Here is a 14963-nt window from a genome sequence, read left to right on the forward strand (position 1 = left end):
AAGTAACGGAAATCTTCAATTCTTAGGAGCAAATTAACGATACTCGGCCGAATCTTTATATGCTATTAGGATATTTAAATCACCTACCGTAAGGTATTCATGATCAAGTAATTGTCATAGTTGAATGTAATAATCAATGGAACTCCTTAATCACTCCAAAATAACAACCGACTTCAAAAACACTATTCCAAAACAATAGATATAATATGCACTAAAAAGTATAAAAATAATTGCGTATTCTTATACAATCTAATTAATTAATCTAATTCTAGTTACCAGTTAGTTGTAATTTTTGGAGTCGGTGTCAGCCAAGGTAGGTTTGTAACTACATACATAATTATAGGTGAGATGTGCTTGAGTCGCGAAGAGGCGAGAGGCGAGAGGCGAGAGCGGGTCGCGGCGGAAGGACACCGATTCCAAAAATAACAATAATCGTAACTAGAATTAGATTAACTAATTAGATTGTATAAAATACGCAATAATTTTTATAGTTTTTAGTGCATATTATATCTATTGTTTTGGAAAAGTATTTAAGACGTCGGTTGTTATTTTAGTTATAAATTTTCTAATAAGCGTCTATGTACGATCAACCCTATCTAAAGCTTTTTGGAAGTCTGTATAAATGTAGTGTGTTTGTTTGATTGTTATCTAAATCTTCAGATAACTGTGAAGCAAAAACAATAGATTAGTTACTGTTGAGCGTTTTTGCACGAACCTATGTTGTTGTGGAATTATAATCCTATGTAGCAGTGGATAAATGGAATCGTGTACAAGCTGCTTTAAGAGCTTGGAAAGGACAGGCAAGATAGAGATCGGTCGGTAATTTTCTATGTTGTTTTGGATCCACCTTGATGTACAGATACTATGCGAGCTATTTTCCATTCTTCTGGAACTATACCTTGTTTAAGACACATACTGAATAAAATAAGCAGTGGTTTGTAAATGGAAGTAACAGTGGCTTTAAAAAAATGTTGGAGTTATATCATCCAACCCAGATATTCACCGCTGCGAATCAGCCGCCTCTGTCGTGTAGTCTATGCGTACTATTTTACATGTAGCAAGAAAATGTTATAATTAGGGTAATTTGAGTTAAAGTATCTAAAAGATATTGTAACAAGTTATAAGACTATGTATAAATTATTTGTATTGTAGTTCATTTCATGTTACACAGACATTTCTTAGATAAAAACTTGAAAAAATTTTTAGAGGTGGTTCTACAAGGAAACTTTTTAGTTCCAAATTAAACTGATTTGATTATTATTGTTATAATATTTGGACTACATTTTTATAAATTTGCACATATTAAAAATCGTTGCTACGAACTTTAAATCGATTTTAATAATTGAGCCGTCTAAAGAAGTTCATTCGTTTTCGCTTTCAATTTTTTCTTGTACTAAGTCTCACAAGCAACATCACGTTAAACAGAGAAGACTAGAATTCAAAACATACAGTATTTATTGTATTTATATATTAAGTCAACGACATTTATATAGTGTTAGAATGACATTGTATTATGTGGTGAATGGATGCCTGACAACTTCAAATCGATGTCATCGGATGTTTCAAAATATACCGCTTACAGCAAAGAGGTTGTAAATACTACATAATAAAAGGCGGGAGGGACTTCCTAAGTAAAAATTGAAATATAGTTTAGTATGAAACGTACAGTGATTTGATAAGTTTGAAATAGTAGGTACAATATTATGTTGACGAAGTATAATCCGGCTAAGTTTGAAAGTGAACAGTCTCCTAAAACGTAGCAGATTTCGGCTATCTCCGTTTTTTACAAGATTATAGCTGTCATCTGTCAATCTATCAACGTAATTACCAACTGCACGTCTTATACAATCGCTTTTTTCTTAGAGTTCCGCTAGGCTGGCCTACACCTGTAGACACACCAGTGTGTCCAGGAGGCTGCAGCTACCTTATATTGGCACATAAAAAAAAAATTGCATTGAAAGTGCTGCCATCTATTTTATTTGGTACGCTGCAACTTCATTACAATGGCGATCATTTTACATACATGCTGGATAGGTGAAGCTAGTAGTAAAAGGAAAATACTTAAGTTACTAAAACAATATTTGACTATCGTTTCTTGTACTATTACAAATTCTTTGCTATCGTGTTGTAACCATAGCACGCCTAGTCTTACTTTAAAGGTAACCTTCGAACATTACACACGAATAAGAATATCCATCCACAAATAAATAACAAACTACAATAATAATCAATATGCAATCAATAAGGTTTACAATAATAGGCTCATCAAACTTAGCACCCCAAAAAAAAATTTTTTTCTATTTTTGAATTTTCAATATCGCATATCGTTAGTTCGTAGTTTGTTCTTAATTGTTCGCTGTAAATAATTGTTTGTTCTTTTGTTGTTTATTTAAAAACAATTAATTAAAAATGGGGGGAAACGCCTACTATTTGGTTCTGGCACTCGCCGGCCGCTGCCGCGGCACGCTACGCTCGGCTCGTGCGTTGTTTTAACTGGTCTAACATAACCTACCTAACCAATTTTATTGAATTGCAAATTAAAAAAAAATCGAGAACAAACAAATGTTTATAGAGAACAATCAAGAACAAATGGCGAACTAACGATGTATTAAAAAAAAAAAAAATCTGGGGGCTAACTTTCTTGAGCTACAATAATAGTAGATATTAACATAATGGGCGACATCTAGCGACGGTACGCTACGGGCGTAAAAGTAACGCAGCGCCATCTCTTAGCCTGGGTACACTGATTTTACAAAATAAAACATCAATGGAACTTCTCTGGTTTAAAGTGTTATTATCTATGAGTATGTCAATGATGCTGCCATGTTGTAATGGCATCAGTTACAAAAAACTGTAACATAGCGTACGGCATTGATGACATGAACCTTATGAACAATATCTCATTGCACGTGTCAACCTGTTACTTAGATGTCTGATGTGTCAGAAATCCACACCTTGTAAACCAACACAACACTACAAGTTCACCGCTATGCTGTGGCAGAATCAGGCGTGGTCGCAGCACTGTACATACAACTGTGAAATGTTAGATTAATGAACTTCTTTTTTATCGTAGGTACACGAAATATAAATAAATATGAAAACTGTCGCCTACGTTGCATTTCAGCAACAAAGCAATGGAACCTCTTGAGTATTAAGTGTATTTAACCAAATTGTCGTAGCACTTCAAAAACAGTTGGATCTAAATAGTCTTTTGTATTTGCTCCCCATAAAAAATCGTAGTGATTCATTTGCTTCCGGGGCAGTATCGTATAGTTGACCATATTAACTAACTGTTTTTTTAAACGCTCCACATCAGAAATTCTCGAGAAATTATCGTTTTGTGCAACTAACAAAGCGGTTTTTGTCCTTATTTTGCCAAGATCATATTCCGGTGGCTTTGAGGATGCGTATTTATTCATGTTTTCTAAATCACCATAATCATATCGTTGGAACGACTTATGTTGCAATATCTGTCCATAATGGGCAAATGATTTTGTAGAAGTGCCCGCTGGAAAATGATTATTAATGTGATAGCGAAAGAAATCTGATTCTATTTCAGCTGCATCATTACCACCAATTGTAGATAAAATCCCAATAAGGCACAATCTGTAACCAAACAAGGGCAATGCACACAACGAACGAAGAGCTTTTGATTCTGCACTGTAAAAACCTAAAACCTCGTTTACACTAAAATTTTTGAAGATGTCGTTGATCTCGTTTGTATACTGAGCCATAGATAAAACAGGTGGTGGTATATTTTCCATAAAGCACATTGGGGCTAAGTTAATGACGAGATTGACTTTATCATTATATTCTTCTCTGGACGACAATAGGACAAACATTGATGTGGTACCCTGGGAATGTGCAATCACATTTACTTTGGATGCATGAGTGGAGTTCAGTATTGTGTCAATCAAGGCTGGTATGTCGTAGATACCAAACTCTTCGAAACTGAAGTCCCAAAAACGCTCCTGGTCTGGATTTATGGTGACATGTTTACGTGAATATCTGTTGCCTCGAAAATTGGCAAACCAGCAATCGTAGCCTTTGCTGGTCAATTTAATGCCCAACGAGCCTTTTCCTCTGAGAATCCAAGAATCGGAGCTGTCTTCTAATCCATGTAAAAAAAGGATCGGTGTTCCGTTTCCAGGGATACGAAAAAGGCTAAGCATATAACCGTCGTCCGTTGTAACTTCATACTTCACAGGCTTGTAACCATATTTTTGGGCCAGACTAAAGAAATTTGATGAATTATTTATAAAAAGACACTGCCTTTCATCAACGAAAGCAAACGTTATTAATATTATTCCGAAAATTAATCTAGTTCTAATAAAATACAGTCCTGTCAACATTTTGTTGTTCTTACACTGAAATAAGAATGAAACAATGGTTGACTAGAATAGGATATTTATTCAACTGATAATAAGTTTAATACTACAGGAAATACTTTGGTTAGTCTCAATGCTAAAATTTATTATTATACGTCTTAGCAAATGATCTGAATTAACATGTAAATTGCTGTTTCTTCCTTTTCGCTATGTGCTGTCACAGATTATATTATGGTGCCAGTTCTTTCTTTATTATATCTTTAAAGTAAGTTTTGTTGTAATGATTTTGCCGCTTTGGCATACTGGCTTATTTGGATTAGAAAAATACCTACTTGGTGTCAAATATCTGAGAGAAACATTCTTTTACATGACAGGCAACATACATTACCAGTGAGAGGCAAAGATAATTTAAACATGGTGGGAGGCTTCTTTTTGCACAAGATGCCGGTTAGATTATAGGTACTACAACGGCGCCTTTTCTACTGAAACAGTAATGTGTAAGCAATATTGTGTTCGGTCTGAAGGGCGCCATAGCTAGTGAAATTACTGGGTAAATAAGAGTTAACATCCTATGTCTCAAGGTGACAAGCGCAATAATTGTAGTGTCGCTCAGAATTTTTGGGTTTTTCAAGAATTCTGCGCGGCTCTGCATTGAAATGGGCAGGGCATATCAATCATCAGTTGAACGTCCTGCTCGTCACGTCCCGTATTATGATAAAAAAAGTTGAGTCCGAATGATCCGAAACTAGTTGGTACCAACACCGTCAAAAGCATGAGTAATGCCGTATTAATAGATAATTTAAAAAAAGTTGAATTCAAGTTACAGCGTGGAACTAACGCATCAGAATCAGTTTCTGTAGAGGGGACTTTAAGAATAAATCCCGGGAAGCCACTAAAGTAAATAATGATGAATTGACTGCAACGGTAAAAGTCGATTCGCGTCACAATATTGTATAATTAAAAGTGGATTTTATACAATAGTCAAGCACTGGAATCATTCGAAGTTGAACAAACCATAATAACCTCTTCACACTATTTTTTGGAACAACCTGTATAGTGATTATCCTATCCTGTGATTGATATTTGATTATATTCTTATTTCATGTTATAAGGACAATCATTATAGCTGATACTATATTTTAAATAATTACTATAATACACTACACTAATACAATAATTATTACTCCAATAACATAATTATACATATAGTTAAGTATGCATTTATTCATGACAACACAAAACATATATACATAGTTAAATTAACAAATTAAAAATAGGAGTTCATGAAAGGGACACCCACTCAGAAATTTTAGAATTGAAATTAGGATCCCCAATTCCAACACAACATAATAGTTCAAGATCCTAGGGTCACCAGACGTCACATATTTTCTGACGAATAAAATATGCATTCACGACTTGTGGTCACACCAGTGTGATTACCAGTAATTTTTATTCCTCGTGGTCACACCAAGGGTGTGACTACCAGTAATTTTTATTCCTCGTGGTCACACCAAGGGTTTTACTACACCCTGTTGGTAATTGATATAAGTGATGTGTCAATTTCAATTCTCATGATATCGACATTCTCGATAGTTTAGATAACGAATGATTAAGGATAGAAATTGTTTTTTCCTCGTCTTCACACCATGGTTTTAACTACACTATTTTATTAAGATATAAAATTAGTTAAAACGTTAGTGGTGTAATAAGTACCATTAGTCGAAATAGGCAAAGATATTTAACTTTTGTACATAGGTATATAATTAACGAAGTATTTCCATAAAATGGCCTAAAGAAATATTATTATTAATGAGTTTTGTTTGGGTGTTAATGATCAAATTATCTTTCTCAATTTGTCTCTTTTTCCTTGGGCTTTTTTGAATGACTATTTCCATATCCTCTTTTAAGACAGTTAATAATTTATTAACTGTCTCATAATTTTTGTTAATTATTTTGTTAAGTGAAGAGTGCCAACTTTGGCAAACATTATTTGTTCTGTGTCGTTTCGTGTGACCGTAAACGTTCCATTCTCCAATGAAACTTTCATGTTTGAGCCAGTATTTCTTCATGTACTCTAAAAAGTCTTTTACTTTGACAACTGAGGCACCCAAATCTTTGGCTTCATTTTTTATATAATCATATCAATACATGTGCATAAACCAACAATTCGTCTGTGTAACTTTCCATTTATACCAACTACTACGTTACTAATTGTCTTAAAAGAGGATATGGAAATAGTCATTGAAAAAAGCCCAAGGAAAAAGAGACAAATTGAGAAAGATAATTTGATCATTAACACCCAAACAAAACTCATTAATAATAATATTTCTTTAGGCCATTTTATGGAAATACTTCGTTAATTATATACCTATGTACAAAAGTTAAACATCTTTGCCTATTTCGACACATGGTACTTATTACACCACTAACGTTTTAACTAATTTTATATCTTAATAAAATAGTGTAGTTAAAACGGTGGTGTGAAGACGAGGAAAAAACAATTTCTATCCTTAATCATTCGTTATCTAAACTATCGAGAATGTCGATATCATGAGAATTGAAATTGACACATCACTTATATCAATTGCCACCAGGGTGTAGTAAAACCCTTGGTGTGACCACGAGGAATAAAAATTACTCGTAGTCACACTGGTGTGACCATTATCTCTTGATAATGGTCACGCGATGCACAAACCATCAAGTGACGTATAAATATATAAAAAATGTGAGGCAAAATTTCATAAAGAAGTTTTACTACTTGATGCTTCTGCCCTAATCTTCGGGCCATAACCCGTGCCATAACTGTATAATGTAAAGTAAAAAATACTTGTGTCATATTAGAATCAGAAATAGTGTTATTATATTGTGGGGTAGCGCCGCAGATATTGACAACATATTTGTGCCGGAGAAAAGGGCAATTCGAGCAGTCTATAATATGCGTTCAAGGGTTTTTTCCCAATGAATTGGGAGAAAAGTTTAGTCGGACTAATATTATGACAGTACCTACACTGCCAGTACATTTAAGAGAATCTCCTGTATGCTTATAAACATATTAGCCAATTTAAAAAGAAACAAACATAAACTCGCCTTTCTATCTACTAGGCTCCGTAAAATTGGTAAATCTTTCAAAGTGGACTGTGTTATATTTTATAATTAAAGTCCAAATGATATTAAAATATTACACATTAAAAAATTTAAATGTATCGTAAAAATAAATTAACATCTAAGGCCTATTATAATGTGAAAGATTACTTGAATGATAAATATAGTTGGAATTAATGTTCCTAAATCTATTGTTAATGAATATTGTTCTCTCATACTCATATGAATGCTACAATAACTTTTGTATTTCATCCTAACTTGCACTAAATAACTTATAAGGATTTACAGTGAATAAAGATTTTATTGAATTTGAATTTGAAAATAAGTGAATTGTATCTAGATATACTTATTAGACACGTAGCTGTTTTTAGTATCGATTGCAAGGCCACGGCTTTGACCCATTTCCGGAGTGTGTTTCCTAATGGCATAATAGTGCAAAGCGACGCGAAACAGGGTTAAGGTTAGGAAAAGTGCCACTAAGGAAATATAGAAAGGGTGATTACGATAAAATAAATGTTTATAATTAAATTCCAATTGATGTTCATGTTTGTGTAAATACTTAAAAGAATCAACTTATATATTAATATTTATTAAACTGTTAACGTACCTCTTTATACTTTGACGTAGTAGTTGTTCCGAGCGAATATATTATTATCGCTTCAATAGTGCTTTTTTTCTCTTTTTTTTTATGAAAAAACGGATCAGATGAGGAGGACGTTCAGCTGATGGTTAATGGTGATACGCCCTGCCCATTACAGTGCAGTGCCGCTCAGGATCCTTGAAAAACCCAAAAGTTCTGAGCGGCACTACAATTGCGCTCGTTGCCTTGAGACATAATAATTTCATTTGCCCAGTAATTTCACTAGCTACGGCGCCTTTCAGACCGAAACACCATAATGCTTATACATTACTACTTCCTGGCAGAAATAGGCGCAGTAGTACCTACCCATAATACCCAGCAAAGAAGCCTCCTACTAGTGAATGAGTGTTTGGTTACGTACAATAAAGTGACAATGTAAAAAATGTTAAATTAAGATTTTTAGCGTTTTTTTTAAAATTAATTTTATGAAACTTTAATAAGCGGCGTCTCTGAAAATCGCCCATAGTTCGTACAAATGAGTTCTTAAGCTATGATTTTGATTTCACTGTAATTGCTTGATGATTTTTTGGAAGATCTACAGTTTCAAAATATTTCAATAGCAAATACAAATTTTTAACGGTGTTCGAATGATTAAATTTAATATTGAATTGCGGAAATTATGGTGTTCCCTCAAAAACACTGTTGAGAAATTATCTATAAACTCTAAAGTTATGGTTTGAATTCTGCAATTCTACAACTAGACTCACAATTACACTCAAAAATTGTCTGAAGCAAAACTCTGCATACGCGTCTATTAGGCAGAGTTTTCGTTCAGTTGTGTTTCGACCGCGCTTTGAAACAACGCCACGCATTGACAAAGTGTTCAGTGAAAAACTGTCCAAATAACAGCATATCCAAATCTAAAAGGGATAGGGTGTCGTAAGTCCACAGATAAGTGCCACATTTAACCAACAAAATTGTGTAAGTAACTTGAAGTTTTTAATCATTTTGCTTAATAATTACATTTCAATTGTTAAAACAAAATATTCTTGCCTCGTGTTCGCGTCTGAGCTTCTAATGATCGTAAACTATATACTTTGTAAATTACTGCGAAGAGTTAAGGTGTTAATTTGAATGAATGTTTTATTGTTGCTCAATGTAAACGTATATACGACGCTGCTCGGACATTTTTCACGACCTTCTAATAGACGTTTGGGAGTCTAGTCGTGGCCGGCAACGCTCCTATGACCCCTCTGGTGTTGCAAGAGAATATGGGCAACGCTGATCACTTATCACCAGGTGACCCGTACGCTCGTTTGTCCTCCTTTTTCATAAAAAAAAAGATGTATAGCGTGGTGCTACAATGGCGGCATTAAATGAATACAAGGGTAGAATTATTTAACAATAAAATTCTTTTTAAATAAATATTTAAAAAAGTCACCTAACTAAAATAATTTTCTATATTACGATAATTTGTCGGAGCAGGAGCCTAGCGAAACACTCTAAGAAAAAAGCGATTCACCCGATTGTATGAAACGTGCAGTCATTGATAGATTGACAGATGACGGCTACAATCTTGTAAAAAACAGAGGTAGCCGGAAAAGCGAAATCCACTACGTTTTGAGCAACTGTTCGCTTTCAACTTATTACGGATTATACTTCGTCGCCAATCGCCATACTGTAATTACTACTATTTCAAACTTATGTCAAATCACTGCACATTTCATACTAAGCTAAATTATAGTTTTTACTTTATTTTTATAAAATCATAAAAAACAATTTTACATGGAGGTTTCAAAGCAATAAAAACCACTGAGGTTTTGTACAATTGCTAAATTAGCCTACACCAACAGTAACTCTGTTAATTAACAAAAGAAAAATTGTTCACAATCGTAAGAATTGATACCTAGGTAACACTGAAAATGTTTAGAAAATGAAAAACAGCTTAATGAAGAAAGTGCCAACACTATTATTGTTTTTCTAAGTAATCTCCGTTCCTCTCTACACATCGTCGTATTCGATGGAACCACTGAGAAAAGCAGTGGGCCCATTCTTCCTTAGAGGTCTCTTCTATGGCATTTTCGTACGCTTTCACCGCATCTTCAGGGCTCGTAAAGCGAATACCTCGAATTTTATCTTTAGTTCTTGGGAATAAATAAAAGTCGCAGGGAGCCAGGTCAGGACTGTGTGACGGTTGACTCATTATCTCGATACCTGCCATAGTCAAGTATTCAACAGTCCATTTTGCGGATTTGCGCTGAAGCATTGTCGTCATGAAGGAGGATCCTGCTTCGAGGGCGCTGCTCTGCGCTGGTGGTGTGATCTTCACTCGTTCATCCCATCACTTTTCTCATAAAAAATACAAACAAAAACTGACATAGTCGTATCCTCTTTTAAAGTTGATCAAAACAGTTTTCCTGCAGTTTCTACCTTTTAAGAAACAATTTAATTTTTATTTCACACGAGCACTCATCGTATTTACATAAGTGTCGTAAAGATACCATAAAAATAATCCAGACATTGAAAACATTTTATAAAACAAAATTGTGAAATAAAACTGTCCTCGGAGACAACATATTTTTATGAGAAAGCTTTACTCAGAATTGTATTCTCGCTCACTTTATTATTCATGCTTGTAAAGTTGTAAAATATATTATTATACGATCTGCCGGCAGCAAGAAGTTCACATACGTAGATTTTGTTTATAATATTTAGTAGAATTATTGTTTACGTTATTATAATACTAGAAATAAGGGATTGCTGGTAACTTATTCTAGTAGGCTTCATAAGATACATAATAGCTTTACGGGTAAATGTATACACTTTTATAATAAAGTGCCAGCCAGTGTTCAGGCATTATCTAAAAATAAATTTAAATGTCTTATTAAAAACTGGCTCTGTCGTAAATCCTACTACTCGACAGGTGAATATCTAAGTGATCGGACAGCCTGGGACTAGATTATAGGTTATGATTACTTTATAGAAATAGCAACGACAGTACAATATCGTAAAAAAAGGAGTGCTGGGAGAGCGCAATTTGTTTCCGAAGCAGTAGTAGTATCTAGTATATTAGAAATGACATTAAAAAGAATCCTTAAGAAATAAATTATGAGAAAATAAAAGCTGTTTATGCCTTTTAAGATGCGTTTGTTAGGTCAAGGTAAAAACTATAACATAAATGCCCTTCTTAATAATAACACATATTAGGAATCAAGCGAACGCTAGATTTTTACAGAAATAGCTAACGTCTAAACCAGCAATAGCTAACAATATTATCCAGCAATAGCTAACAATCTCAACCAGCAAAAGCTAACAATCTCAACCAGGAATAGCTAACAATGTCATCCAGCAATAGCTAACAATCTCAACCAGCAATAGCCAACAATGTGAACATGCAATAGCTAACAATCTCAACCAGCAATAGCCAACAATGTGAACATGCAATAGCTAACAATCTCAACCAGCAATAGCCAACAATGTGAGCATGCAATAGCTAACAATCTCAACCAGCAATAGCTAACAGCCTCAACCAGTAATAGCTAACAATGTCATCCAGCAATAGCTAACAATGTCATCGAGCAATAGCTTACAATGTCAACCAGCAATAGCTAACAATCTCAACCAGCAATAGCTAACAATCTCAACCAGCAGTAGCTAACAATGTCATCCAGCAATAGCTAACAATGTTAACATGCAATAGCTAACAATATGAACATGCAATAGCTAACAATCTCAACCAGCAATAGCCAACAATGTGAGCATGCAATAGCTAACAATCTCAACCAGCAATAGCCAACAATGTGAGCATGCAATTGCTAACAATCTCAACCAGCAATAGCCAACAATGTGAACATGCAATAGCTAACAATCTCAACCAGCAATAGCCAACAATGTGAACATGCAATAGCTAACAATCTCAACCAGTAATAGCTAACAATGTCATCCAGCAATAGCTAACAATGTCATCCAGCAATAGCTTACAATATCAACCAGCAATAGCTAACAATCTCAACCAGCAATAGCTAACAATCTCAACCAGCAATAGCTAAAAATCTCAATCTGATAAAGCTAACAATCTCAACCAGCAATAGCTAACAATCTCAACCAGCAATAGCTAACAATGTCAACCAGAAATAGGTCACATCTAATCTAGCAATAGCTTACAATGTCAACCAGCAATAGCTAACAATCTCACCCAGCAATAGGTTACAATCTCAACCAGCAATGGCTAACAATGTCATCCAGCAATAGCTAACAATCTAACCTAGCAATAGCTTACAATCTCAACCAGAAATAGCAAACATCGTAAATAGTACAATGTAATAAATTTTATTGAATGATATTTCATTGTAATACTGACATTGTTACTGACTTTCTTGCGCCCTTTCTTCTCAGGTCTTTTTGACTGAGTGGTAGTTTTGACATTGTTAAGTGATTTCATATCTTATTTAAAAAAAAAACATTTAAATTTGATTGTTGCAAGTGCACGGACTAATAAAAGATTATGTATGTCTTAAATGTTCCATAGATTAATTTTTATTTAGAAAAAATATTTTAATATATTATACAGCGTGTCTATAAAAAAAATAATATAAATATTTGAAATTTTCAAACAATTAAATTATATAATTAATAATCATAATTTTATCACCAACGTGGGCGCTACGTCAGGCTATTCAACTACGAGTTATGAACGGCTACGTCGCAGCGTGGGATAAGTAGGCGTCAGTGCCTAAGCTAGCGCGCGGCTACAAGATTACTTAAATGATGTTACGAAATGGATATATGGATGATGTTATTATGCAAAATTTACTTATTTAGGTGAATTATGTATTAAATTTTTGAAGTGAAAACTTGTTAAGCATCTCTGTGATTTGAAAGTCGATGAAACGAAAAAGGGCGACAGTAAAAAGAGACAGATACATAAATCGATAATAAGATTTAGTTTTTGAGAAAATGAGATATGCATTAAAACAGTGTTTAGGTACCAGGCGATCATAGTTGAAGAAGAGATTGTCTTATGTATGGTGCCAGTATTCTTTAATATATTTTGACATTGCGCACGGCGTATTACTACATAGACACGAAAACATAAATATGGTAGCGGTGATAGTAATGTCTTTCATAGCGGTTGAAATCATGTGTCATCCTACCAACATGTACCAGGAAATCATATGCAGTTTAGAGGTTCATACACAATGCAGGTTTCACTTCTGACATGTGTACTTTGTTCGTACGCAATATTTTTTATCTGCGTTCATTTAATGTCACCGTGTCATGAATAAAAAGTATTTTGTGTGTTTATCCAACGATTTACAAAGGCTTCAGTTATTATATGACGTTCTCAAGATTTACTTTCATTTATTTTGTATTTCTTACATTTCATAGTCCTCATCACACTAGCGTTGTTTTTTCAAATTTGTATGTGGTCCAGCCTGTTACACTGCGGAATGCACTACTGATTTATTAAAGAAAAGCTCAGACTGTCAATGTATTCTAGGAGGTAGTATAAAAGTAGTTCTACCGTTACCCCACCCTTCTCACTTCGTTTTCTCATTACTGAGGGTCGTGACTTCCTCGCTGCATAAGTTTCTCCCGTACGATTTCCCGCTATCTGCTGCGATCCTTACATGAAGAACATTGGGAAAGTTGATGTTCACAGAAGATTGTATTTGGTCCGATCATCTCGTGGAACTGCGTCCTCTGGTACGCTTGCCATCTACCTTGTCTGTCACCATCAGCTGTTCAAGATTGTGACCCTCTTCACGAGCAATATGTCCGAAGAATTCCAGCACGCTACGAAGGCATACAGTGGAAAGTCTAGTTTTGACATTAAGCTCTCTTAGAATAGACACGTTGGTGTGAAAGGCGGTTCATGGAAACTGTAGCATTTTTCTCCAGCACCACATTTCAGAGCCGTCTATTCGGTCTCTGTCGGTCTTTTTTCAGTGTCCATGTCTCCGCTCCATAACTGAATATGGAGAAAACTAGTGAAGTCACCAATTTGGTTTTAGTTTTCGCGTGACGGTTAGTTAGTTACGGTCTCCCCATAGCAACATAGCATTGGATTTTTGGCCATTCCTATACGTCTCCTTATCTCCTTTTCGCATGATCCTGTGTTATTAATGTTAGACCGTGTAATATATAGGTATATAGGAATAGTATTTATAACTTACATATAATTATTCATCTTAATATATTTGTTGTTTATAAATACAATTCCTCTTCTATTGTGCGTAGGTACGTATATCTAACAATATAAATACGCAAATTGAATTTGAAACAAAATATATGAAGGATGCGGTACTCGCATCCGCGATCTCTCGTGTTCCATTCAAGCGCTTCATCCACTGAGCTAACCGTTCCAGTGACGTATCGTTGAAAAATCTTGTGTCTTGTTCAACTCTCAGATTTTGGTTGTATCTACACAATCTACTTCACAGTTGATAACCTGCTCAACCCCAATATTTGCATATTAGGAAATTGACTTGAGATGTCGCTCTTTCAAATCTAAACAATTTGTTATCATTTAAAGTGATAACCCTCTCTTCTATATCTAGAATATGATATATTTAGAAAATAAATGCATGTTGTATATATACATAATATGTGTTTGTGTGTATATATTATATTATATTGTATGAGTTATTGAGTATGTTTGTTGCATCATTTTACATATTATATTGTAATAGAATTTTTTAAATCGATGAAAATGTAAATCTGGATATAAAAGAGTGGCAATGAGTTTCTTGCTACTTCTTCTCATTAGCTCAACCCTTTACGAAGTAGCGGTAGATTCAATAAGAAAAATATTTTTTTGACATTCATCAGTTTCATTTCCGTGACCTACATGAATAAAGTGATTTTGTGTTGATTTGATTTAGTATAGCTAGATCTCTGATTAGTTATAAGGTCGCCCAATTGTACTGCCATGACTTTGTATAAAATTATAT

General features: G+C 34.3%; 1 protein-coding gene across 1 annotated transcript; it reads right to left on the minus strand.

Annotated features, from left to right (window-relative positions):
• Positions 1–1453: 1453 nt before the first annotated feature.
• On the minus strand, positions 1454–4356 carry LOC126964664 (lipase 1-like). Its single transcript, XM_050807921.1, has one exon. The coding sequence runs from the start codon at positions 4350–4352 to the stop codon at positions 3162–3164; it is 1191 nt and encodes a 396-aa protein (XP_050663878.1). The 5' UTR covers positions 4353–4356; the 3' UTR covers positions 1454–3161.
• Between the last annotated feature and the right edge of the window lie 10607 nt (positions 4357–14963).

This window comes from Leptidea sinapis, chromosome 5 (assembly GCF_905404315.1).
Source record: "Leptidea sinapis chromosome 5, ilLepSina1.1, whole genome shotgun sequence".
NCBI classification, from domain to species: Eukaryota; Metazoa; Arthropoda; class Insecta; order Lepidoptera; family Pieridae; genus Leptidea; species Leptidea sinapis.